Source organism: Calypte anna, chromosome 20 (assembly GCF_003957555.1).
Source record: "Calypte anna isolate BGI_N300 chromosome 20, bCalAnn1_v1.p, whole genome shotgun sequence".
In the NCBI taxonomy this organism is placed as follows: Eukaryota; Metazoa; Chordata; class Aves; order Apodiformes; family Trochilidae; genus Calypte; species Calypte anna.
Genome location: NC_044265.1, coordinates 12,317,101 through 12,344,345, shown reverse-complemented (window position 1 = coordinate 12,344,345; position 27,245 = coordinate 12,317,101). Strand labels below are relative to the sequence as shown.

The 27,245-nt window shown below is 40.8% G+C and overlaps 1 protein-coding gene across 1 annotated transcript in view; it reads left to right on the top strand.

Annotated features, from left to right (window-relative positions):
- Positions 1 to 25,985, top strand: part of DIDO1 (death inducer-obliterator 1) — a 51,517-nt gene extending 25,532 nt beyond the window's left edge. The window contains exons 8-17 of the mRNA XM_030462861.1: positions 7,568 to 8,033; positions 8,929 to 9,088; positions 9,740 to 9,856; positions 10,045 to 10,152; positions 10,634 to 10,769; positions 10,898 to 11,441; positions 12,267 to 12,420; positions 13,460 to 13,549; positions 14,162 to 14,357; positions 20,783 to 25,985. Of these exons, the coding sequence (XP_030318721.1) occupies positions 7,568 to 8,033; positions 8,929 to 9,088; positions 9,740 to 9,856; positions 10,045 to 10,152; positions 10,634 to 10,769; positions 10,898 to 11,441; positions 12,267 to 12,420; positions 13,460 to 13,549; positions 14,162 to 14,357; positions 20,783 to 24,129 (5,318 nt within the window). The 3' untranslated portion in view covers positions 24,130 to 25,985. The remainder of the gene's footprint in view (positions 1 to 7,567; positions 8,034 to 8,928; positions 9,089 to 9,739; positions 9,857 to 10,044; positions 10,153 to 10,633; positions 10,770 to 10,897; positions 11,442 to 12,266; positions 12,421 to 13,459; positions 13,550 to 14,161; positions 14,358 to 20,782) is intronic.
- Positions 25,986 to 27,245: the final 1,260 nt, after the last annotated feature.

Sequence of the window (27,245 nt, the reverse complement as noted above, 5' to 3'; positions counted from 1 at the left end):
TGGCAGAGGGGCTGGCACAGGGTCTGAAGCCTGGCTCTGGAGTGAGGCAGACCACTAGTGGCTGCTGAAGCCAACATCCCCTGGGATCCAGCCAATTAAAAGGAACAGTGGGATCCCTGGGGAACGAATCTCATCTCCTCCCCGTGAACTGCTGGAGCTTCCCCTTCTCTGCTCTGCAAGGTATGTTCCATCTGTCCCGTGGCTCTCAGCCACATCAAGAGTTTTGCTCTTGAGTTAGGAGGGCTGGTCCCTGCTGCTGGTGTGTTTCTTATTTTGGTGTTTCCTATTTTGCCTTTTCCCCACCTCCCCGAGGCTCTTGGATGCCAGAGCCAGCACTCCTTCCAGAATGGGTGCAGGGTTGTGGGGGGCAGAGAACTGGTATAACTTACAGATGCATTATGAATGTCAGGGTGGTTTATCTCTTGTCATCAACACTGCAAGTGATGAAAGTTTGATTAAAAAAAAGAAAAACAAACAAACCTCACCACCCTCTATTGCTGTTTTGCTTTCTTTTACTAATACTTAGTTCTTTGAACCCGCTCACTTGACTGTGTAGTCAGTGAAAAAGGTTTTCCTCTAGAAATCCCCAAATAAAAGGGATTTTCTGAGGCGATCTCTTGGAATCAAGTTTTACTGCTGATCTTGATGCTGATGATTTGCTGTGTCTGATCTGTACTGAACTTGGAACCTGAAGATGCCTGTCCCAGCAAGGAGCAATACCAGTCCAGAAGAGGTCTGGAAAATAAGGAGCCCTTTTTTGCAGCAGCAGCTGATGCCTCTGTTTCACTGAGGAGTGGTGTAGCTGAAGTAGTCATCCAATGTAGATAAATCACTGATTTCATGTAGATTGAAACAACCAAAGCTTTGTGTGTCTAAGCTGTAGATTTGCATAGCTACAGGTTGGCTTGGATGCAACCAAATGGCCACCAGAGGAAAAAACCCTTGTCTGAGTTGTGGAATTAACGTGAAAGTGAGATTTATTTTGTGTGCCTGACTGTCAAGGCTTGGTGCATGGGCAGCTGAATTATGAGCTTCTCATTGTGGGGCAGATTAGAATCGAGGGAAGTTTTTACAGAAAACCAGCAGGGCAGGAGGCACACCTCCAAAACACTTGTTTTATAATAAAAAATTTACTTGGTCTTGAAACTGGAAGCAGACAAGTTCTGTAGGCAGTTAACAGCAAAAACTAACACTGAAACCTATTCCAGAGTAGTCCAAAAACTTCGGGATTATTTAGAACTAATTGCTGAGCTGTCTTTGAGGGAAATGACCAAGTCTGGCAACAACAGGTTTCAGGAAAGCAACAGTTGAACGGCCGTGGAACTGCAGCGGTTCCAAACGACACCGGCACCGCCTTGGGGCACTGAGCGTGCGGTGCCACCAGAGGGTGCTTCAGGGGCACCTCACGGCAGTGACTCTCCCACCGGTTCTGAGGTTCGGTTCTGAGATGCCAGGCACCCATCCCAGCTGTGCATCCATGCAAAAGCAGCTCTGGAGGAACGTCTGGTAACTGGTAAGTGAGTTCCCGTTGTAGAGTGCTTTACAGCTGACATCTAAAGCACCAGCTCACCTCTGTAGTTTGCTGAAATTGTTGTGGAAAGGGAAAGCAGCAAAAGGTTTCCCTTGGGAAGAACTCGGGGATTAAAGGTCGCTGTCGGTCACTGCGTTGGGGTGGAGGGCTTGAAATTGTTTTGTTAAAATGATTTCCCAGTAAGAAGGGGTCAGACCCACAGCTGCATCGAGCAGCACCGTGTGGGACATAGCGAGGCCGAGTGGCAAATGGGAACTGTTGTTAAAACACCACCAGTTTTAAGTGAGAAGTCTTTCCCATCCTGTGTTTCAACAGAGGATGTTTCCCCTGTTTCCCCTTTTACTAAAAGGGGAAAATGCAGATTCTAAATTCTCGGGTGCTGGCAGATAGGGGGGAGATGTACTACAGCTCCTCTGAGCCAAGTGGCTTCTTTGCTCCTGTGACCCCTGCCAGAAGGGGCTGCCCTCACCTGCAGTGCTGCCCCTGGACAGCCACAGCTGGAACATCTGCAGAGCCAAAGGGATCGAGCAAGAAGGAGCTGCAGGACTGTACAGAACTGCACGCTGCAATTCCACAGGCTGGGTTTTGAGTGACACTCGAGATGCTGGCTGGGGTTTTGTGAATTCCTAAATAGATTATTGCTTCTGGTTGGTCTACTCCTACCTGCATTTCCTGTCTGGTGTTGAAGCTGTTGGTAAGGCCACTGCTGCTGCAGAGCTTTCAGAATCAGCTCTTCTCTGCCAGCCTTTTATCAGGCTGTCAGATAATACCTTCTGGTATTTTTACTTTTTTAACAACTGCAAAGCTGCACTAGTGTGTTTTCTTTCCTTGTATTTTTGAAAAGGATGTAAAAGTCCTTTGAAGTCTCATGAATCAACCACTTCAAAAGGCAGAACAGCAGCACCTGCACTCAGCTGCTTAGGATTTATCATAGACTTTTACAGGTTTTATTTTCTGCAGAAAAATTTTAACTACTAACCAAAGTTTCATTACTGCTGGTGCCATACAAACCTGGATGTTTGAAAGTTGGTTGTAGTTTTGGTTGGGTTTTTTTTTTTTTCCTCCTAAAACTTGGAGCATGAAAAATACCTGTAGGACCCACATGTTCTTCAGCAACCTGATCCATGCCGTGGGTTTGCAGAGGTTCCTGGATGGGCAGGGCAGTCTCTTCCCAAGTGTTGGATTGCCACGGGGCAAAATTCTGTGAAAGGTGGAAAAAACAACACAGCTGATGAACCTGTGCTCCCCACACTGCCTGCAGATTTATCCTGGGGAAGGAAGGGGATGAGTGTAGATGAAAGAGAACCCAGGGAAACACTTAAGCAATATTAGACACCAGAGGCAATAGTTCTCTTATGCCTTATTTTCAGTCCTGTAGGAAAACTTTTAATTAACACGATGGAACAACCAAGCAGCTTGCATGGCTGCAAAACATTTCTCACAGAATTGTTCTGCTCTGATAGCTGTGATGCTTTTTTTTTTATAGATTTTTAAAAGAAAAAATCTTGAGCCTTACAGACTCGTCAGGAAACGGGCTCCTGAAGTGTAACTGCATGTGGTTTATCTACAGCATCTCTTTAGCATCAACTAGAGCATGAAGTTGAAGATCTTTAAAGTGTGATTTGAATCATTTCGAAACTGCAAACAAAAGTTCAAGCACACTTCTTCAGTTACTTGAAAGTTCAAAAAAACTGGGTAATGTCTGGCAAAATTATCAGTCAGAAATGACATAATTTAAATAGAAACCTGGAGTGGTGGTTGTGTATTTTTGAAGTGGCTTTCTAAAGCTGTTCTAAAGAATGGTCCGGATGGAGAAGGGAAAGGGGGAAGAACCAGCATGGGCTGGAATGCTGCAGGGAAATACTTTGAAGGGATCAGAAGGAGAACAAAGTTTCCCTTTGGATCGTTTTCATGGGGTGGTGTAAACCCCAGCCTCCCAGTGTAGGCTGAGGGATTATGAGGGTGCATCCTGCAAATCCATCCCAGGCAATCAAACGGATCCAGACTGTAGGAAACATTTTGGGCCTCAAGAACCCCATTCCAGGGCTGAAACACCAGCATCAGAGTGTCCAGAAGGGGATGTAACGTGGAACCAGGCTTGTCTGTAGCACAACAGGGAGTGGGGCAGTCGTGTGTCCCACTGCTTGGAGGTTTGGTTGCTGTGTTGTAATCCTTGGCTTAGCTTCACAGGGAATTTCCCTAAGGGAGGGGTTCTCTGTCTGTTGAGATATAGTGGGAGGGATGATGTGGTATGTTCACTACCAGGATAACTTAGTAATGCTATTTCTTAAGCCCTCCAAGGATTTTTTTCTGCCAGAGGATTCGTTGGGTTTCACTCTGGAAATGAGCTGGCTTATCTCTGTATCTCAGTTTTTTCACCCTGTGCCTTTTCTCAGTCAGTAGGAATCCTGTTGCTGTCTAGTGAGTGGCTCACAGGACTAAATGGGAGAATGGGAATGAATGTTTTGGTTTAAATAGCATTTCTAACATGAAGCCAAGGGAGGTAACACCTCTGTGTTTAAATGTGCCAGAAAAGAGCCACTAAATACCTTGTTCTGTCACAAATCTGGTGAAACTCCCTCTTCTCTTAGCTGGATAGGCTAATGTTCAGTACTTGTCTCTAATTTTTGTTTTTTTTACAAGCCTTTATTGTAGGTACACTGGAACAGCTGCTGAAAAGGACCAGAAACATCCCAGTATGAAACACAGTGCCCAGGATTCTATAGCAGGCACTGACCATGACTTCTCCAAGTTGTTCATGGACTGTGCAAGGCAAAGTGGTTTGAAACTGGTGGTCTGGGATCATCCCTGTTCCATTCTACATCCCATCAGTCTGCTGAGTGGCAGCTGTTCAGAAGCTCAGTTCCACATAGGTTGAGATATTGCTCTCTGGAAGGAGCAGATAATTTCTGATAATCCATCAGAAGATGGCAAAAGCCTTGAGGTTGAAGCTAAGCAAGCAGAGGAAGCTGGCAGCAGAAGAGTCAATCCTGCTCCTTCATCCCCAGCTGGGTGTTGGTGGATCCAAGACCCAAGTAATGACACTGAGTTGGTTCAGCTGCATTATGTGGCAGAAGAAAATTCTGGTTTCTCATAGTCAAAATTGGATAAGTGGGTTTTTTTGTTTGGATTTGGGTTGGTTTTTTTTTTTTTTTTTTTTTTTTTTGTAGGTTAAGTTAGTCTACAGCCATCTCTGGATATTTACATACATAAGGTCTAAATAATCTTGATTCTTTGTCAAAATGTGCACACGTATTGGACAGGGTCCTTCAAATACAGTGAGGTTTGTCCCAAAAACCTGAAAGAGCAGTTGGCAGATATTCTGAAGGACTGAGTAAACCACGTGTGACTGAGTTAGTACATACAAAGTCTTTACTATCTGTTTCTCTAATGAGAGCACTGCTATACAGTCAGTTGTAGTTGGTGTAAAGCAGTATTGTAGTTTGAAACTTAAACTTTCATGAAGCAGATGAACTATTTGCACATTTTCTGTGGGCTGAAGAAGCACAGAATTACATTGCCTTCATTTGGAAGCCTTTCTGAATAGTCATGGTGTCAATCTGCAGAATAAAGGATGCTTCTGCATCTTTCTTCTTGGATTCTTATTGATTCTGCTGCCCTTCAGCCCCGGGGCACCCCAATTTACCTTTGTAGTTGTACCTTTTTATTTTACAAGTAGATATTCTTACTCTGATGTAGCTGTTTGAGGCATTGAAACGTTGGTGGGATGGAGGTAGTTCCCACATATACAACATCTTACTGACACAAAGCAGCTTGGCTGTGTTATTTTAGCAGTGTAGCCCTTGCTTGATTGGAAGAAGGCATGAAAAAGCATGTAGAGGATGACATAAAAATCTACAATTTCACATTTTGTGTTTCTGTTGTAAACCAAAAGGACTGAAGGTCTTAGCACTGAGGGCTGAATTTTGCTGTTGTTTTGAAACCCCAGCTGTGCTGTGCTGTCCTGGCTTCCCATGGTGAGTCACAGGAATCATTCTCCTGTCCAACCTGCCTGAAAAGGAACAAATCTGTGCAGAAGATACAATAAACCAGGCAAAAAAAGAGGATGGATTTAGAGGAATTCCTGCAGCTTTATCAGTGCACATGGTTTGGATGTTCATCTCGCTGTTCAAGGCTATTCACTCAGAAGAGTTTGGCTTGCTCTCTTAATCCTGAGTGCCTCATTTGGCCAAACTAAAGCCATCAGCAGTGGTTTCTGATCCTCAGCCTCCCTCCTGGCATTGCCATCACCCAGGGTGGTGGTAGGGGGCAGGGGAGGGTGAGGAGATGAGGGCAGACGTGGTGGGTCACCCAGAGGGGCTTTCTAGCTCAGTTTCTGACAGTAACCAAGAGCAGTCTCTAGGGAAACTATGGGAATAACATAAGAGGAATAATTATCTGCTTCCTGGCCACATCTCAGCCTTTGAAGTGATTTAATGCATTGTGGCAGGTGGGTTGTTTTTACACTTCAAATAGATAAATCCCAGAAAAATTCTTCAAGGTAAAATGCTTGTAGGAGAAATTAATAAGGAGGAATACATGGTGTTTCTGGATCCTCTTCTCCCTGCATTCCAGCATGGATTACACCCTCACAGAAGTTCATTGTGTCTTAGTTCATCTCAGGCAGTGGTAGAACCAGGAGAGCACCTGAAGAACTTTTAGAAGCATCTGGGAGCACGTGCTGAGAGTCAGGGGGTACCTGAGCTATGGAAAAAGCTTGCAAGGCCATTTCTTCCCAAATTATGGGAATATCCCATCAGGTCTGTTAACCAGTCCAAACCTGGCCCATTGCAGGTGTGTTGCCTTGGAAAGCCTGGGCTGGGATGTGGGGTTTATTGAACTGGGCTTCCCAGGAGTGCTTTGGCTCCTTCAAATCCATCTGAGAGCAGATTGGGGAATTCAAACCCTTCCTCCTGATTTCTGCTCTCAGAACTGCAGAGCTGGAAGATGAAGAGGGACCATTTGGTCCCTGGTAATGATACAGAAATTCCTACATCTGTGCCAGGAAGTGTCCTGCACTTCTCGAGGGCTTCTTTGCTACTTCATTTACAAACCCTCACCTAAAAACATCAGGTTAAAAATCAACTTGTTAACTGGTCAGTGGTTATCTAGGGATTGATGGGGAGGGGAGGAAGGCTTTCTGGGGAGAAAACTTGGCTTTTCTAATTGAAACAATTGTTTCAGGAGCTGCTTTTTGATATTTCCATCAGAACCCTCCCTTGTTTGAGCTGTCAGGATGAGTGTGCAAGTGTTGGGTCACTTGGATGCTTTGTAAATGAAGGTGGTTCTGCTGGGGGTTTGTGGGTTCTTTGGGGCTGACATTTTTTGCTGTGTTGAGTTGTTCCTGTCAGGGCCAGAAGGTGGAGAGATTAAATGTAATTTAAAGAAATACTTGTTTTTAAAGTCCTGTGCAGGTGTATTTTCAACAGGAGTGAAAACTGGAACCTTTACTTATGCTTTGTATATTCTGTTATATATGACATCAATTCTAATAACAGGGTTTATTGAACTTCATTAATGCTACACTTTAGGTTTTGTGAGCTCCATCCTCAGGTCAGCCTCTAACAGGTCCTGTAAAGTCCCATGTGAATTCTGCTGTTTAAATGCAAAATGTGGATTGTACTGAATTTTATTTATTTTTTTTTTAATTTCTTTTTAACATGTAAAAGTTTGAGGTATTTTTGACCCTTATCTTACTCAAGAATCTTTGAAGGTGGTGCCTTTTTTTTTTTTTTTTCCTCAGTTTTCTTGCATAGATTGTAAATAAGATTCTGTAAGAGCCAAAGTGGAACTCTTTTAATCTCTTCAGACAAAGTACTCTCTGAAGCATGAAAGACAAATTTCTTCCCAAAAATTGTCAACATTGTTTTTAAATTATTATTTTTTTAAGGCTAGTGAAACTAAATAGCTTCTATTGCCTCCTTGATAAGTTCTCTGGAGATAGCATTTCACAGGCTTTTCTTTATAGATTGGTAACTGATCTTCAGGAAGTTACAAAGTTAAGCCTTTCATCTTGTCTTTTCTTTGTTTTAACAGCTCAAAGGGAAGAGAAAAAGCAGGAAGACAGAGCAGAGCCTACAGCAGCACCAAAGAAAACTGTTGCAGTTGTAATAGAGAAACAGGCATCTTCTCTCCCTAAGAATCTTCCTTCCAAGAAATCCCCGTCCTTCTCTAACCCAGCACTAACCAAGCAGCCACTTAAACCTGCTGGAAGTTTCAAAGGTGTAATTCCCAAGAAACCTTGGCCTTCCTCAGGCACTGTTCCAGCAGCAGGCAGCATCCCCTCCAAGCAGAGCTCCCTTTCTCAAGGCTCCTCGGTTTCCAAAAAACTGGCTGCAGCTTCCACTTTGGGTGGAGGAGTCAAAAAACCTTCACTCTCTTCCATTTCTGCTGCATCTGGAAGTAGCCAAGCCAAAGCCTCAGCCAGCCCTGGCCAGTCACAACCTAACTCTCAGATTCGCCAAAATATTCGACGATCCCTAAAAGAAATTTTGTGGAAGAGGTGGGAATTCAAAGAACTTCTTTTATGTAGCACGCTGCAGCTAGACATAAAGAGTTAGCCTGCAGAATTAACCTGCAGAGTTGTGCTTACTTCTTGATGAGGGTTGTTGAGGGCTTGAATTTATACCACAAATAGCTACAAGTATAATTGGCATTTCAGGTTTATATATTTTTTAAAAAGCAACCTGATATACAATAAATATGCATGTGAAAAAGCCTTTAAAAAAAAGCCACTATTTTTATTGAGGCAATAAAGAATTAAATTATAGAATAGAATTAAATTAAATTGAAGAATTAAATAATAGAATAGAAGCTTTGATCATGCAGGTGCTCTGCATTATGAATCTGTGGATGGCAGGTTTTGGTTATGGCAGAGTTTATAGGGAAATAGTTTAGGAAACCTGATAGTGAAGGGGTAAAGCCTTGCTGAAGCGGAGGTTCTTTCCCCTCCCAACATCAAAATCAGCAGCAGCAAACCCTCATCAGTTGTGTCACTTAGAAAACAAAACCAACAAACAAAAGCAGATTTTCTCACAGTGATTATTTGTGCTCATGCCAGCCCTCAGTAACTCCTGTCTCTGAAATGGAAATGTTGTTCACAGTAGAAAATCCAGGAATAAAATTCAAGCGTTTGGGCTCTCTGTGTCATTCCTAACATCAGTGCCATGAGCAGAGCAGTGGTGAAGGCTGAGATCAGTTCTCAAAAGCAGCAAAAGGTTGCTCTAGTTCCCAAGTTCAAGGTCTTGGGATAAACTTTGATTTGGAGTTGTTCTAGAGGAGCCTTCAGCCCTCCTGGAGTGAGGAGGAGTCGGGCTCAGCTCCTTCTTCTGAAAAGATACTTTTTCTGAATGCTGCCTGATGCCTAACAAATGCACAAACCCTTTTGTTTTTAACAGAGTCAATGATAGTGATGATCTGGTCATGACTGAGAGTGAAGTAGGGAGAGTAGCACTCAATATTGAGAAGGAGATGTTTAATTTGTTTCAAGTTACGGACAACAGATACAAGAGTAAATACAGAAGCATCATGTTCAATCTCAAGGACCCCAAAAACCAGGTTTGCAGTTTCCTTAAACAGTAAACATACACTGAAATATATTTTTGGGTTTTAATGATATGTCAGGCTCTGCCCTCAATATTAAAAGCTTCAAGATATGGTCTTACAAATTACACTGTAAAATATTATAAAGCCATTCAAATAATTAATTTTTATTTTTTTTAGCCAGTTGGTATTCAAAGTCTACTTTAGGTGATTGTGTGAATTTATTAAATTTGGGTGTTTGGTGTGAAATATTTCTGTAGAGAATGGCTTTCTTAAGATTAACACAGACTTTATTCATTTCTGCTCTAGTATGTGTTGGATATTGTGCATGATTATGCTATAAAAGGGAAAAAAATGGCTGGTGGTGCAGGTGACAATATCCACTTGCAGAATACACAAAACCTCTTTTATTTTTTAATTTCTACAATAGAGTTGAGACAGGAGGAATGTCTGACATGCCTATTCAGTTACATTGATAGATATGATAAGAAGGAAAGTTCATCCTTTGTTTGTTTCATCCTTATTTTCTGGTTGCTTGCAAGTAGCTGGTGTGTTTAATAGGGAATTAAGAAACTGGAACTGGTTTTGCCTGTTCAGCACTGTAGATCTTGTTAGTTACCAAGCAGGTTCTCTTCAGCATGGCAACAAAGTCTCTGTTGTTTTCAGGGGCTTTTTCATCGGGTTCTTCGGGAAGAAATCCCCCTGTCAAAACTGGTGAGAATGAAACCAGAAGAACTGTTATCTAAAGAACTGTCTGTATGGAGAGAAAAACCACCTAAAGCAGTGAGTAACAGATATCAATCAGTCCTTACCACCTGTGTTATGTTAATGTTATGTTAATGCTCCGTTTTCTTCCTAACAAAACAATGTTCAGCCTCAGTGCACCTTTACCACCAATGATAACAAAGTACAGAATAAAATTATAAAATAAACACTTGCATTTCTGACCAAAATGGGTTTGTTTCTTTCAGATGATAGAGGCAAGAAGCAAATCTCACGAAATCAAGAAAGTGTCTGTGAAACGGGAACATGTGCCAGTTGTAAATATGGAAGATTCACCCCCAGTCTCTGATTCTGATGTAAGTGTTGGCTGTTGTTTGGTAGGAAGACATGGAGGGAGATAAATGGTAACTTAGGGACTCAGATTTCTCATCAGAAGTGCAGATTGTTTCCATCAACTGCAAGGATATTATCTCCTAGTAGGTGTGTTAGGAGCATTTTTCCTTTTAGTTTGAAGGAGTGCCCCAACCAAATGATGGCATTTTCTGCATGCACTTCTAAAATGCTGTGTATTTTTCAGCCCTAGCTGTCAATTTACAGATAAGTCTTTTATTTTTAGTTATTTATCTTTCATATATCTTTTATTTATGAACGTCAGCTATCTGCTTCAGAACACCATGGGATGAAATGACAGCAAATACTATTTGACAACTCTGACATGATATGCATTAACTAAGGCCCTTAATATTTAATTTTTTTATAGAACTGACATTTCAAAGTTGAAATTTTCTGGTTGAAATGAATGCTCAACTGGAATATATTTTGTTTATTCACTTCTAGGAGCAGCAAGAGTCAGCTCGGAGTGCACCAAATTTAAACAGTGCTCCTTCCCTAGATGCTTTTAGCAGCATGTTGAAGGATACAACAAGTCAACATCGAGCCCATCTTTTTGACCTGAACTGCAAAATCTGCACAGGTATCTATCTGATTTGGTGCAAAGTAAAGGAATTGTTATGTTTAGAGTGTTGTTTGTTTATTTGTCTTTCTCTTCAAACTTATTTCATTGTTAAGTAGTAACCCAAAGTTTTAAAAATAAATTTATAGGTCAGATTTCAGCATCTGAAGATGAAGTACCACCTAAGAAGATGAAGTCAATGGCTGCTGTTAAAAAGGAGTCAAAATCAAAATCAGAAGTACAGCCCAAGTATGAAAGTTCTGCAGCAGCCCCAGCAGCAGAGTCTGCCAAAGAGGCTGGCACCGAAAACGCGATGGAAACAGAAGCTGCACCAGCAGCAGAAACAGTTTCTCAGCCAACTGTGGAAAGAACTTACATTCCTACAACCCAGGGCCATAACAATACAGACTCTTCTGTCCCTGAAGAGACTTCTTCCTTTCCTGCCTCTTGTGCTGCCACAGTTGTCACAACCGTAACAGTTTCTGGCAGAGACCCCAGGACGGCAATGAGCGGCTCCTCTGGTGTTGCAGCCCCAGCCCTGCGTTCGGCTCCTGTGGCTGACAAAGTTTCAACTGGGGAAACAAAACAGGACACTTCCAAACCAGTTATGACTGTCCCCAAATCAATATTAACAAAACCATCATCCTCACCAGATCCGAGATACCTAGCAGTTCATCAGTCACCCAATATCAAGTGCGTATACGTAACAGTAAGCCAAGCTACCCAATCTTTAATGTGGTTATCTTCAAAATCCCATGTCCCATTCCCCTCCTCCCAACTAAAAGTGCTGTTCAGCTTCAAAGTTCAGGTTTTTAATTTACCAGCTCCTCATCTACCTTCTCTAGTTGGTAATATTTTCAGGTCATCAATGTATGCTGGCAAGAGATGATTCTGAAATGTGTTTGAGGAGCTAAATGCAACTTGAAGGAGTTGCACAGACTTAAAAGTCTCCTTGTATAGAAAGCAGCTGAGTGAGATGGTTTAAAAGCATTTCCAGATTTCCATTTTGATTGAAAATACTGTTACATCTGAATTCATGAGTATGAATTAAAATTAACCAATTGATCCTTGAAAGGAAGTGGATTCTTTGGTGTTTTGGGTATACACAATAGTATGATTCAATATGGTGAAGTATGTCCTTATGAACCTGCAGTTAAAAAGCTTTTTATTCATAGCAAGGTCCTCTATTTGAGAATCTCTTTCAGATGCATATTATTGACTCAAGTAGTGGCAAATATCTAGTGCAGATTAGTTTATAATAATAAAGTCAGGATCACAACAGTTACAGTGCTAACTGCATTGTATACAAACCATACTTTGCAGCACCTTCTTGCAGCTACAAGCTTATTTTCTGTTACTCCTTGCTTTTTTCCCACTAGTACCAAGTTAATGGAAAACACTTACAAAGCATTTAGTAAAAAATCTGTAAATTATATTGATCTGTAGGAGGAGGGGAGAAAAGAAGGGACCGTTCTCATTTGTCTTGTGTAACCTCTCTGGTTTGGATTTGTTTTGCAGTGCTGCAGAGCCACGCTCACCTCAGGACAGTGACACTTCCCTCTTTCTCTCTCGGCTCAACACCATTTGGAAAGGATTCATTAACATGCAGAGTGTGGCCAAATTTGTCACTAAAGCCTATCCTGTCTCCGGGGGTTTTGATTATCTTAGCGAGGTTCGTTAGCACTGACACCTTTCTGTGTTTGGAATCAATCTGTACTGCAGTTCCTGGGGCTAGAGAGGCTGGAGTCACTGTACATGTATAAAAAATTTATAGTTAGATTAGAGCTGTAGCAGTGATAAATGGCATCCTGTTAGGAATAGGAATAATAGCTCAAGAAAAACCTTTTAAAAATCCCTCCCAGATTCATGAAGAATTCCCGTGTCTTTAAATATATTGATGTCTTTCAATATATTGATGTCTTTCAATATATTTATGCATATGTTAGAATCTGACTTAGAATAATACCTTTATTTCATCTTTATTTTTTGAAATTAAAGTTTCAGAGCCAGGATTTTAAAGTAGGTTTCTCATGCTGTTCTCAAACCAGGCAGGTCACTGATGTGATGTGTTACAAAATTCTCTTTGACCATTTGTGAGCTATATCATTCTTTTTTCTAATTTCCAAATAAATCCAGTAAGGGGATGTTATTCTCAAGGGTGTACATTCAAGTAATGAGACAGTGTAAAGATATACTCTAAAATAAGTTTTTTCTCTTCTCTGAAGTGCATTTTCTTTGACTATTAGGAAGTTTTGCACACAAATGTGTGTTTTAGGACTTCAGTTAGCAGGGTTGGTAGTTCTGTTTGGTGTTGCTTTTGCTAAAATGAGTTTCAGTGGTCTCATGACTCAGTAGAATTCAGGTGGCTTCTAGTCACAAGAGCAGCATTTGCTGAGCAACTTGAAAGTGTGGAGAAAATCTGTATTTCCAACAGCAGCTTCCTGTAAGAACAAAGCAAATAGTGGGGGTACAGAATGATTAGATAGCTGCTGCTTTTTCTGTTTGATTTATACTGTTTGCCTTTTGGTAACAGGCCATGATCAACCACCTAGAAATACAGAATCATAAGAGTATGCAGAAAATCTACTAAAATATAACAGTGCTTTATGCTCTGGACTGCTGGGATGGGGCACTCTGCACTGCTTTAAACATGATTTTCTTATGGTTTTTTTTTTTTTTTCTCACACTACCATCTAATACTTCTTGTTTAGGATTTACCAGATACAATTCATATTGGTGGGAGGATCTCACCGAAGACAGTCTGGGATTATGTTGGCAAACTCAAATCTTCACTTTCTAAGGTATTCACTTAAAATCCTTTGCAAAACCCAGAAGAAAAAAAAAATGCAGCCATATAAGATGGCAACTTGTTATAATATAAATGAGTGAATGGCAAAAATAGACAGGAAAACTACTGGCACCACTTCAGAAGTTTAGATGTATTGAAGAAACATGTCCATTGAACAGCAGAGCCTCTTGATCTCTCTCTCTCCTGCATAGTAAATTGTCATTAAAGTTACTGTTAATGATTGAACATCATAAATTTTATCTATCCAGTATTAAAAATTAAAAATGAAATATGAAACTTTTATATATAATAGATTTTACTATTAAAAACACTTCAGAAGTGAAAAATTATGCAGAGTATAGAGATATAATCATGGAAATAAGAATTTTTCATTTCTTTCATATCAATTTGAGCCTCAAGATACTTAGTTTGATGTAAGATACACAAGTATTTTGAAAATGACAAACCTAACCCTATTTTAACATAAACTGACCAGCAGTACTCCTTTAAAATACAGCTGCAGTTATAAATGTGCAATTTAGTTTTACCCCTGGCATTTCCCCTTTACTGTTTTATTTGATTATATTCCAGGTTGAATTTTTTTCACTTTGCTTTTGTATTACAGGAATTGTGTTTGATTCGTTTCCACCCTGCAACAGAAGAAGAAGAAGTTGCCTATATCTCTCTCTACTCCTATTTTAGCAGTCGTGGTCGTTTTGGTGTTGTAGCTAATAACAACAGGCATATCAAGGATCTCTACCTGATCCCCCTGAGTTCTAAGGACCCAATTCCTTCCAAACTCTTGCCCTTTGAGGGACCAGGTAAGCACAAAACAGGGGAGGTTAAATGCTAGGTGGAAAAAAAAAAAAAATCACAAAGCAAAAGTCAATCTGCAACAAGTTGGTATTGAATGTTTAATGAAAGGATTATTCATTTTTTTTGTATAGAAACCAAATTTTAGAGTTTGTAAAGAGGGAAAAATTGGAAATCCAATCCAAATCTCTGTTCAAGATGCAAAATTGTCTGAAATTTATATAGCCTTTCCACCCAGATGCTTATCTGCTGTTAGGAGGATGAGTTCACCTATAAAGTCATGTGGAGCAGCCACTATATTGAAAAAAAATCCAAACAAACCAACAAAACCCCTCACCCTATCTGCAGCAACCCCTAAATCCACAAAACCTAGCCCTTACCAGCCATTCACCAGCACTTAAATCAAGCAGGAAACTTATCCCACAGAAGATTCAAGAAGTCTCTGAAGACAAAGGTAATATTTATAGTGGTTTCACTACATTGTCTCATGCTCAGTGTTGCACTCTGGGTGCAATATGGTGCACAAGGTCTTTGAGATGTTTTGGTTTAGTTGGGCCAAACTCTAGCCAAATCACTGCCTTCTGAAGATGGGTTTATTGGGGGGAAAGGAATCCCCATTTCCTAGAGTTAGGTGGTATAAGCAGGTTAGATTATAATCCTCATTTTTAGTTAAAATCAGCAGTAGTAATGCTTGGGTTGAGTGTGCCCAAAGGTGGTGACAGAAGAACTGAGAATGAATTCAGCCATGAAAATCTCTTCTATTACAAAATTTGAAGTCATCTTCATCTGAGGATGAAGGAGGTGGAGGAGATGCTTATGTTTAGTCTGCAAATAAGTAGCTGGGGTTTTAGAGAACCAAACAGATTGAGAAGCTGAAGAACTCGAGGTCACAATGAAGGCAAAACTTCATTGTCATGGTTTGCAGAATGTGAAATGGTGGGTATGAAACAGCAAAGATGCCAGGAGCTGATCTCTCTGAGAAGCTGATTGAAATCCTCTGCTCCTCAAATGCAAGTTTAGGACTGACCTCAATAAAGCATTCTCAGAGCTTATATGCAGGAGCAGTGGGGGCTGGGATGGGTTTTCAGGTATTAATGACCTAACAACAACAGCAAATGAGACATCAGTAGTAAAATGCTTTCCCTTCCTCCATGAGACTGCAAAGGGCACTTGCTCTGCATCCTCAGAAAAGATTATTTTTCAGAAAAAACTCCCAAGTCCATCTTCCCATCCTTGTACAGTGCACAAGGTTGTTGTTTTGAGGCTGTAGCTAAAAAAGGGAGGATTATTGCTATCTAAATTAAAGCAGTAGAGCTATAATCCTTGAATCTCAGTACCTCATACTCATTAACTGGTTTTCCCAGCCAGAAAAAGGGAATACTCTTATTTCTGGACACACAAGGGGATTGGCCATGGAATCAGCTGTAAATGTCTGCAAATGTCACTTGGCTGGATGGTTAAATGCCTTGCTAAAGCAGGTTATTTACCTCATTGTTGCCTGCCTTGCATTCCTGTGGAAATATCAACTTTCCTTTTCACACTTCCTTTTACTCTTCCATTGTGGATTTCACTGGAAGTGAAACTTGCCTCAGCTTGGAGGTTGGTGAACATAGGTGAATTCTGCTAAGTATTAGCAGACAAATTTGTAATGTCAGCCTGGTTTATTTGGGTGAGATTCAAGTGTGAAGGTTTTTCAGAAGTGGGGGCAATTATTCAGAAGAAATACAGATGTAATTTGGAGGTAGTTTTTGAGCCAGATTTTCAAGTTAAAATAAGTGTTTGTAGGCAAAGTGGAAAAAGGGTAAGAACTGAAATAAGGTTCCAAAGGCAAAGGCCATATGATGGAAAAAAGTCATAGAGATCCACTTAGACTTCTGCCACCAATTCACTCTTCTTGGAAGCTTCTGTAGCAGCCTTTACCTCACAGTTGTGCTAAGTTGTGTTCATATTTAAAACCCAAAATCCAGTATGGGGGGCAAAAATATCAGGTAAGCTGTTTTTCTGGAGTTTTTGTGTATGTATTAAAACCACAGCATAAAAAAAAAACCCAACAAACCAACATGTAATCTGCACTTCTTAATGACATCTGATGGAATTTTGCTTTTTCTTGCTTTCACAATCAATAAAAATATTTTACAGAAAGTGGTCATTGTCTCCTTAAATTTAATTGTGTACCTTCAAATAGAGTTTAGCCAGGACTCAAAAAGCAAAATGCTTTAGATAGCTTAAGATGACTTCTAAATATGACTGGAGGGGGGAGGAAGGGAAGGACAATCAAACCCTGCCACTCCAGAAATCCTAGTTAGAAGAGATTCCAGCTGTACCAACCAGGTCCATCAGGCACATATGGATTATGACTTTCTCCTGTTTTCTGATGGACTGGGAACACAACTGAGGACTTCTAAGCTTCACTAGTACCTAGAAGATCTACAAAAATCTTTGACCTGGGTGATTTAAAAACAGGGAAATGGAAGGTTATCCAGATTTATACTTAGTTCATCTGGGAATATTTATTATCAGATTTTCTGCATCACTGGGCTCTTCAGCTTTGCCTTTTTGCAGTGGTTGCCTGTATGTGAATTTACCTGCTGGCTTTACATCCACACAATGTTCCTTAGCAGCTGTGGATATTGTAAAAAATACTCTAAACGGGGATTTAGTGGCAACGTTGGGAATGTAACATCTATCTTAAGTAGTTAAAATAGCTTTATTTTAATAAAATAGCCATATATCAGCAAAGGATCCCACAAATAGTGCTGTATAGTAGAGCAGGATGGTGTTCCTTAAATCTAAAGGCATGAAATCTCATGCTTTATGGAATGCACTTTAAAAATGCAACAAATGGAACAGAATTTGGACTGTATGGATGTCATTAGCTGGACTCAGGTGTGTTCATCTCAGCAGATACCATGAAAAGCAGCAGAAGATGGCACTGAGGACCTTTTGTTCTCTGCCAGCCAGCACTTCTCCTTCATGTGCAGCTCTGTGGCAATGCTGGGGGTGATTTGATCCCTGACCTGAGAGCACAAAGTTGCTCTCATTTAATAATGTGCCCCAGGGTTATGCTTGGTCCTTTCCCATGGTTTTGTGCAGAAATCAGGAATGTATCAGTGCAGGTAACTTGGCACCAGCTGCTGCTGAGAAGGAAACGTGGCCCCTATTTCCTAAGAAAAAATGTATTGAAGGGTAAGAGGAAGAAATATTAATCCTAATTTTTAAGAGCTTTAGTTGCAGGCTGTAACTCAAGAAAATCAGGATGTGGACTGCAAATACATTACAGGATAATGATTGCTTTATAAATAATTTAGCACTGGAAGCTGCTTACTGCTGACACAGCTTGGAAATGGTTGTGAGTGACAGTCCTGGAGTTGGAGGCTGGAGACAACAGGCTTCTTACTACCTAAAATTAGACATTTAACCTGTCTATGGGTATTGGACTAACTTTTGAGATGCTTAGCTGTGTGTTTCCATTCAAAAGAATTTAATATTTGCTCTCTTTGAGCTGAGTGACTCTTGAAGCCAGGTTAGGAATAACTTGTAATAGTGTGTAAAATTACAGTATCAAAATGTAACCTTTAAATTAATTTATTCTATGATGACTAAACTCTAAACAACTAAATCATCACTATAGCTATTAACTTACTACTGGAATTTATTGTTTTGAAAGTGTATTAAAATTTTACCATGCTTTAATTAGTGACTTGATCTCTGTTTCTTACAGGGATTGAGAACTGATTTGTTCAGTAATTGCTGTTTATTAGGTAGCCTGTCTGATGGAGTTTTGAAACCTGCTTATTTCAGTCAGTGTTTGAGATTCATTGTGACTAATTGCAGAAATCACAAGTCTGTGTTAAAGCAGATAACTAAAACATTAACAACAGAACAGTGAATGCCTACTGGGAGTCTGTGGATGAAAACCAGTTTATGAGGTTCTCCTCACTGGTCAGTGCTGGCCAAGTGTGAAGTCTTTATTTAGATACTGATAAAACATAAAGTAAATTCACACACAGTGAACCATTTCTATCTCATAAGTCTATGATGAATGTGGCTTTTTTCCCCAGTTGTCTTAGTTTTGAACTCATGCCTCAATCTTCTATAGTAATATAGTTTCATTTAAGGTGGTAAATTAGTGTGATCAGAACTGGTGGAGTTGTTTTAAGTTGTGGGTGGAAAGGGGGATTTGGATAAGTCAAGTATTTGGATAATAGAAGTAATAGATAATAGTTTGGATAATAGAAGTAAAAAGTATTTGGATAATAGAAATTTTGGATAATAAAAGCATAAGAACATAATGATTTGTTTAGTTCCTCTCCTCCATACTTTCATTATAGATCTCATCATCTCAACCCCTCTTAAACAGCAAATTGGTGCATGTACAGAACTATTAGCAAATTAGCAATATAGCTGATTGCTTTGCTTTATATGTATATATATTTTTTTTCTAAATAAGGTGAAATTTGGCAATACTTATTAAGCACAGATTTTGTACCTCCAGGGAAAAAAAAAACCCAACTTTTGGCACTGAGTTTTAGCTGTACAAACAGGTATTAAAAGATTATTTAAACCAGCATGTCCAGTACCCTCTTAACCACAGAGCTATGTAAAACTTGACCTGTGAAATAGTGTTAATTCTATTTTGGATCAAGAATGTATTCTGCAGAATAACTGTTATCCAAACATTTTCACTATTATTCTTATTTCTCAAGGTCATTTTAATGAGCACCATTCCTGAAAGGGAATCTCAAGCAGATAGTTTAGATTGGCTTCATATTTTCATTATACTTTTGTCTGGTCTTTTAAAAAAGATTATTTCAAGGGAGTTACCAGACTGTGCTGGGTTTTTTATCAGATCAAACTGTTTCACTGGACTGGTACAACCAGCACACAGAATGTGAGAGGAATTTAGCCAAAGCTGTGAGAGTGATGGAAACTTCTCACCAACAAAACTTCACATTTAATCACACTGAACTCTTGTACTGATTTCTTAGTGTGAAGTTAGCAACTAAAAATCTTGGAAAAGGTGAAGTTTATTAAACATGAACATAAATTTATGGAGGAAAAAAAAAGATAATTTTATCTTTAGCTGGTAAATTCGAGTCCACTTAAAAATCCTTTGTTTCAGCAAAGTAATGGATCTGTGCATGGGGTTTGCTAATGGAATATGTCTGTAACTCTGAGGTTTGAGGTTGTTGTTGGTCTCAAAGTTTTCAGTGCTAATAATTAGATATTTTTAAATTGTTCCTTAATGAGCAGGTGGTTTGTTTTAATAAGAGCAAGGAACATACGTATAAAACTCCTGCAGGACCATGAGTAGAAGGAACAGCATAGCTCAGAATCCTCCCCTTATCATTTATCCATAGAGAATCTTACCTGTTACATTACAGATTATTTTATCTTTCTGTATTGCTGCTTCCCAGCTGGATTCCAGTGGTTTCTAATGGAACACACATGGGAAAGACAAAAAAGGGGCTTTTTAAAGTCATTAAATTCAGAAGTTACCAAAACTTCTTTTGATTTTCAACGTTTGCCACCAACTGTATGGTAAAGGATTTACTCCCTGCCCTTTATTCTGGACATTTTTATCTTCCACAAGTGCCCGTGGGATCTGTGCCTGTAAAAGGAAGAAATAGAGTAACTTGAAACCAACCTACAGACCTTGGCATTTTTCCTCTTTATCAGAAACTTTCCTCTCATCTTCCAGCATCCTTCTCCAAGGATTCAAGTCTGAAGCTTTCACCAAGGAATCATTCTGCTTACAGTGTTTTTTACCCATAGCAAATCCTACAGCATCAGGGCCAGCCCTGCAGTGGAGGCTTTGGGGTCCCCTTGCCCTCAGCAGACCCCAAGTTCTTACTTAGCCAAGGATTTTCTTGCAGAGAAACCCAACACAGTCCCTGTCACCCCATCCTAAACTTCTGTCTGCTTAAGCTCTCCTTTGCTTGATTGGTTTCACTGGTTCTGTCACCTTTTAAAATAAACTAGCTGGAAAAAAAAACCCCAAACAGGAGTTTGGGGAACACAATTCTGAAGTTTAGCCCAGGTTTTCTCACTTTTCTTTGTCTTTGTGTGTACAACATATTTGCAAACCATTTAGAAGTAAATATGTATTTTTTCAGGGAGAGAGGGACAGCAATTAAAAAAACCAAACAACTTTCTCTTTTGCAGAGACACTTTTTAATAATCATATCTGATGCTGCAGCCTTTTATTTAAAATTTTAAGGGAGGATTTAAAGCATTTATTTACTTATTATATACCAATATATGCATATATTTATAGACTAATGCAAATTACCAGTAGATCATCAAGTAGAATTTAGAAAAACTGTTACATTTATGACTTGTGTTGCTGCTACTACACTAAACAATAAGTTTCTGTTGAAAGCATAATGAAAAATTAGGTTTTTACATATGCAATCTTTGTGTTCTCTTCCAGGTCTCGAGTCATCTCGGCCAAATATAATCCTTGGCTTGGTTATCTGCCAGAAAGGGAAACGTTTGGCCTCTGGCATGGAAACAGAAAAGATAGAGGAAAAGAGAAGCAGAATTCAAGCTCATGAGGAGACAGACACATCCCTGTTCTCCAGAGGGCCACTAGAGAAGAAGACCCCAAAATACACCCTTTATGCAGGAGATTCAGGTGTCAGCACAACACCACCAGGATCCCCTCCACCACCTCCTCCTCCTCCTCCACCTCCTGTTCCAGACACCTCAGCAGTCACCCCCTCAGTATTAAAAATTTTGTCCTCGATTAAAAGTGGAACCACAACCACTGCCCCACCACCTGTCTCACCTGCTGCTTCTGCAAGTGCTGCTGCTCCTGCCCATTCCTCATCCTCCAAAACTGCCACACCTCTGGAGCACATCCTGCAGACCCTTTTTGGCAAGAAGAAAACATTTGAGCCTCCTGCTAAGGATCCCGAAACCGTCCAGCCTTCAAATCAGGAAAGCCAAGCTGCTGCTGATGGAGGAATTTCAGGGGTTCCTTTGTTAGACCCCATCGTGCAACAGTTTGGGCAGATGTCCAAGGACAAAGCTATAGAAGAGGAGGAGGATGACAGACCGTATGATCCTGAGGAGGAATATGGTCCAGAGAAAGCTTTTGAGATGCAGACTGGTGAGACTGACAAAAGGTATAGTGTGGAGAAGCCATCTACTGCAGCAGAGCTAGAGGATGAGGCCTACGATCCAGAAGATGAAACCATCTTGGAAGAAGCAAAAGTTGCTGTTGATGATTTACCCAACAAAATGTACTCAGACACTAAAAGCAGTTCCTCAGAAACATCTGCTTCCTATGTGCCCGATTTATCCACGTCCTCATCCTTGGTAGAGCAGCAAAAAATGTTGGAAGAGTTAAACAAGCAAATAGAAGAGCAGAAAAGACAACTGGAGGAACAGGAAGAAGCCCTCAGACAACAAAGAGCAGCTGTTGGTGTTTCAATGGCTCATTTTTCGGTGTCTGATGCTTTAATGTCACCACCACCAAAGTCTTCCCTCATGAGGACTGAGTTGTTCCATCAGGACCAGCAAGCTGCACAAAAAGGAGATTTAGTTTCATCTCTGAACCAGCAAGCACCAGCTTTAAACCAGGGCTGTGAGCCAAGGCAGAGCAGGGATCCTCGCCAAGCCAGGAGAATGGCAACAGAGGCCAATGAGAGTGGTGATGCCCGAATGAAACCACCAGGGGTACAGAATGAGATGCCCCCAAAAGACATTTCTCCATCAGTTTTCCCCAGTCCTTTGCAGGCTTCACTTGGCAAAGAAGAGAAAACTTTAATTTCTGCTGCTCAGCCTGGTTTTAGTAGTGAAAACTGGGTTTCAAGTGAAAAGGCTCCTACGGTGTCCCAGAAGGAAGCATCTAACAGCATGTTTGAAAACACAGCTCAAGTTAATATGGAAAGTGTCAGTCAAACAGCTTCTGGAGAACCCCCTGCATCCAAACCTTTACGTAAAGTGCTGCTCCCAACACCTCCAAGTACCTCTTTTCAGCCTAATTTCTCCACATCGAATGACAGTGCAGCTTTGCAGGAGATGCATAATGTGTCCTGGCCAAATGAGTCAAAAGAAGTCATGGGAATGGATTCTTTTTCGAATCCAATGTTTGCTTCTCAGGAGAAGGCAGCTGGTCACTTTGAGCCAGAGAGGGGTCTTGCATCAGTGCAATATGATGAACAGAGAAATCCTCAGTCTCATCAATTTGTAGAACAAATTGAATCTCCATCAGTTCAGAGTGAGGGGGGACCTTCCTCACAGCACTTTGAAGAAAACCGAGCTGGACCCCCATTTTCTATGGCAGGGCAGAAAGGGGGCCCAGTGATGGTCAATGCACCTGGAGGACCTCATGGACCTAATTTTAGGGGACCAGCACCACAGTTCTCTGAAGAGCATGGTTCTCCAAATAATGATGGGCAAAGAGGAAGATTTGGAGGTCAAAAGCTTCCTTCTTTATTTTCTTCCCAGCACGGTCTTTTTGGTGACAACAGGGGGGGTCCTGCCCCTTCTTACCATGGTGTTCCAAGGGGAATGTCACCATCCCAGTTTGAAGATTGCAGGGAACCTCCCATGGAGCAAAGGGAATTCTCAGATTCCCAATATAATGACATGATTAGGCCTCCAGGACAGTTTGAAGGACCAGATCCACCTCAGTTTATGGGAAACAGGGGACCTTCACCTTTTCCCTTTGGAGGTCAAAGACGACCCCCACCAGCTCAGTTTAAAGGACAGAGGGGAGGTCCTCAGTTTGGAGGGCCACGAGGTCCATCCCCAGGGCATTTTGGGGGGGGACCAAGAGGGCCTCACCCAAATCAATTCGAAGGGCAGAGAGGTCCAGCTCCAAATCACATACCCGGGCCAAGGGGACTTTTGCCACAGCCCTTTGAAGAACGGCGAGGGAATTCACCCCCCAGATTTGCCAACCAGAGGGGTCCAGCACCTCTGCAATTTGGAGGACCAAGGGGAGCCAATCCTGCAATGTTTCCAGAAGAAAACGAACCTCCCCCTTCTAGGTTTCATTTCCAAGGGCAGTCACAGCAAGGTATGAAGGCAAACCCAAGACCGCTCCTGGACCTTCCAAACCATCCCCACAGAAAAGAGATGTGGGAGGAAGCTGGGCCTTCAGCATCTCTTTCCAATGTTTCTGGACAAGGATCTGAGTCGGAAGGACAGTGGTCAGCACCTGACTTCCGAGAAGGCAAAAATCCTGAGTTTAGGGGCCAGGGGTTTGAAGGGAGACAGAGAGAGAGATATGAGGGAGGAAACAAGGACAAGGATCAGGCAGAGCCTCAGCAAGCAGAAAATCGACAAGGTAGATCCTTTGAGGAGAGAAGAAGGGATCGGGATCACGGCAGACCTTGGGATAGAGACCGGGGCAGAAACTGGAATAGAGACAGGGATTGGGATAGACACAGAGACAAAGACTGGGATAAAAACAGAGACAGAAACCAAAGCAGAGAGAAGGATTCAGAGCGGGGGAAAGAATGGGAAAGGAACAGAGATCGAGACAGAGCGAGAAACAGAGAGAGGGAATCCTACAGGAGACGTGAGAGGGAGAGATCAAGAAGCAGAGACAGAGATCGTGAGAGAGAGAAAGACAGAGACCGGGATCGGAGCCGGGAGAAGGACAGGGATCGGGAGAGAGATCGGGATCGGGACAGGGAGAGGGGGAAGGATCGCAAAGACCGGAGCAAGAGCAGGGAAACTGCAAAAGAGGTGAAGGCAGAAACCCCGAAGGAAACTCCCAAACCAGCAGAAACAGAAGCTTCATCTTCCACTGCTCAGGCCTAGAAATGTGGCTGCTGATCCTCTTTTCCCTAAAACAATTTATTTTTCCCACCCAGTGAGGACTGAGTCAGCATCTCCTGTATATATTGTATATTCTCACCTTTACAGGAACACTCTTGTAAAACTAGCCTTACAGAAATGAACCAATTTGAACAACTGTGAATGGAAATAACTCAACTAGCTAAAAGGCAAGAACATACTGGACTTTCACTTGCTGCATTTTGTGCATAATGTTTTTCTTACAAGAAATTCACAGCGTTACCTGTACTGAAATTTGGGGTTTTTTTTCTACTTGCATCTTAAAGTTTCCATTTACAGTACAGAAATGGGAAAAAAAAGTCTAAGAAGAGCATATTGCTTTTTAAGATTATAAAGTTATGTTTTCCAGTAACTTGAATTGTAATTTTATAAGAGAATTTAATCCAGACTTTAGGAGCCATACCTTTACATCTCATTTACATGATATTTTGGTGTCAAAGTTGTTCCTACAGCACACGCTTAAAAAAAAACAAAACAAAAAAACCAGAAAAAAAAATAGATTCCAATGTTGCTGTCTTGTTTATTTCACAACAGAAGGGTTGCGTGTGTTTAGGAAAAGGCTGCAGAAAAACAGTGTTAATAATTACTTGTGACTGTTGAGGATTTGAAAAAGGAATGTTGTAAGCTTAAAGTGCACTATCTTCCTATATCTCTATATCTCTATAGAGATATAGAGATATCTCTATATCTCTATAAGATATTTTTTTGTTCTGGAATCCATCTGTTAAGTGTACAGCAATGAAACAAGTGAGACTTTGGTTTTTTTTCACGAGGCTGAGGAGTTTTAAATGTTGCATTTTTACAGATCTCTAAGGACAGAACAGTGAAGAGCAGCACCTTTATAACCAGCAAAACTTATAAAAATATATCAGACGTTTATTTGAAACAGGCTGAGACTCCAAACAAATTGGGATACCAAAGGAAAGAAGAAGAAATTGGTGAAATAGGCCACTAAATCTCTAACTTTGATTAAACTGATTTAGTGGAGCATTTTTTTCTTGTTTGGTTTTATTGTTGCATAATTTTGCCATAGGCTTAAGGAACTTCCCCGTTTTCTTGTAGATTTCATTCTAAAAGTGGTTTTCTCCTCAAAGAAAACTTCATTGGTTTTTTGTTAGACCCTTCTTAGGCTCATAGTGTTCATAAAACTCCCCACTGAAAAAAAAATAAAAATAAATAGAACTTGAGAAGCAGGTGGTGGTATTTCATGTTGTGATCCAAGAGGGAAGTTTTTCCCTGGGAAATAGATTGCCCTGCTACTTTTCCATGGATTCTTCAAGTAGATAATTCTAAAATATGGAAGAAAAAAACCCCCTGCTAATTTATTTGACCGTGTAGATTAACAGTTGGGTAAATATTTTGCTATTTTTATATAATAGTTTTGGAAGGATAAAATTAGATAGCTTATCAGCATTGAAGACTCCAAGTAGCAGGTTTGCCATGTGTCTCACTCCAGATTTTACAGTTCTTCTTGGTGCATCTTGGAAGTTCTCAGACACTGAGGATTTGCTGGTTGGAATGATCCTTGGTATTTGGAACCTGCAGACAAAATGCTAAAAGGCAGAGGTGGTATTAAATGCAAACATCTACTATGGTGTAAGATTTATTTTGGTTTTTTTCTTAATGAGATGTTTCTAATTTAAAAAACATACATAAAAGTATGCAAAAGGAAGTGTGTTTGTTTAGGTTTCCTTGCTAGAAATTTCTGTAAATTGTATTTTATATGGCAAATTATATCACTGTACATGAAAAGATGGGACTTCACAGGTTTTTGTTACTGTAAGTAGAATAAACATCTACAGAGAACTGCTGTCCAGCTCTGAAATCTGTATGGTTTCTTTTCTAAATATTGCTGTCAAAAAACCACTGGAGTCTGATGGCCAAGAGGGTTCATTTCCCCATTGATGTTTTGCAGGACATCAGCACCAATTAATAATTAATTGTAGGAGTCTAAAAAGTCCACGAAAATCTGTGCTAGCATTTTTCCCTGGGTTCTAAAATGGTTTCCAATGGGTTTCCAATGGGTTCCCTCATTGGGAAGGTTTGGGTTTTTTTTTTTTTAATTTGAATATTTATTTATTTATTATTTGAATATTTATTTGAATATTTTTATTTGAAAATATTTAAAAATATTTAAAATATTTATTATTTATTTATTAATTATTATTATTAAAGCAAATCAAGGGACCTTTGTGGATTCAGAACCAGACCTACTGTATAGATAATTGCTGGGAACTTGTTTATGTGTCACAGTTTAACACTGGCCCAGCAATTAAACCGAGTACCAGACACTCTCTGTTAATCTCTCTCCCCTCCTTGATAAAGAAAGGAGAGAGACTTGTGGATTGGAAACTAAAGTACACAACTTTAATGAAACAGTGATGATAAATAGGAAAAATGACTAAATCTATACAAATATCCAGGAAAATGGAAACCATTCCTTCCCCCTTTTCCCCAATAACTCTCACGTCACCCCCGAGGCTGCAGGGCAGCCCTGGGAAAGTCCAGGCTGGAATCCTGGGGTTGGGAGCAGTTGGGAGCTGGAGGCAGGAACACACAGATATGGGCTGGGATGGATCAGGAGCACAGGCAGAGGAAGGGATGGGATCCTTCCAGGATGCTGGGTGAAGGAAGGGAAGCAGGAAATCAGGAAATTTTTTGCCCCTGTGCTCAGCCCTGGTGAGGCCACAGCTTGAGTCCTGTGTCCAGTTCTGGGCCCCTCAGCTCAGGAAGGAGATTGAGGTGCTGGAGCAGGTCCAGAGAAGAGCAAGGAGGCTGTGAAGGGATCCAGCACAGATCCTATGGGGAGAGGCTGAGGGAGCTGGGGGTGTTGAGGCTGGAGAAGAGGAGGCTCAGGGGAGACCTCATCACTCTCTCCAACTCCCTGAAAGGAGGTTGGAGCCAGGGGGGGGTTGGGCTCTTTTCCCAGGCAACTCTCAGCAAGACAAGAGGGCAGGGTCTCAAGTTGTGCCAGGGGAGGTTTAGGTTGGAGATGAGAAAGAATTTCTTTCTGGAGAGGGTGATCAGGCATTGGAATGGGCTGCCCAGGGAAGTAGTGGATTCTCCGTGTCTGGAGATCT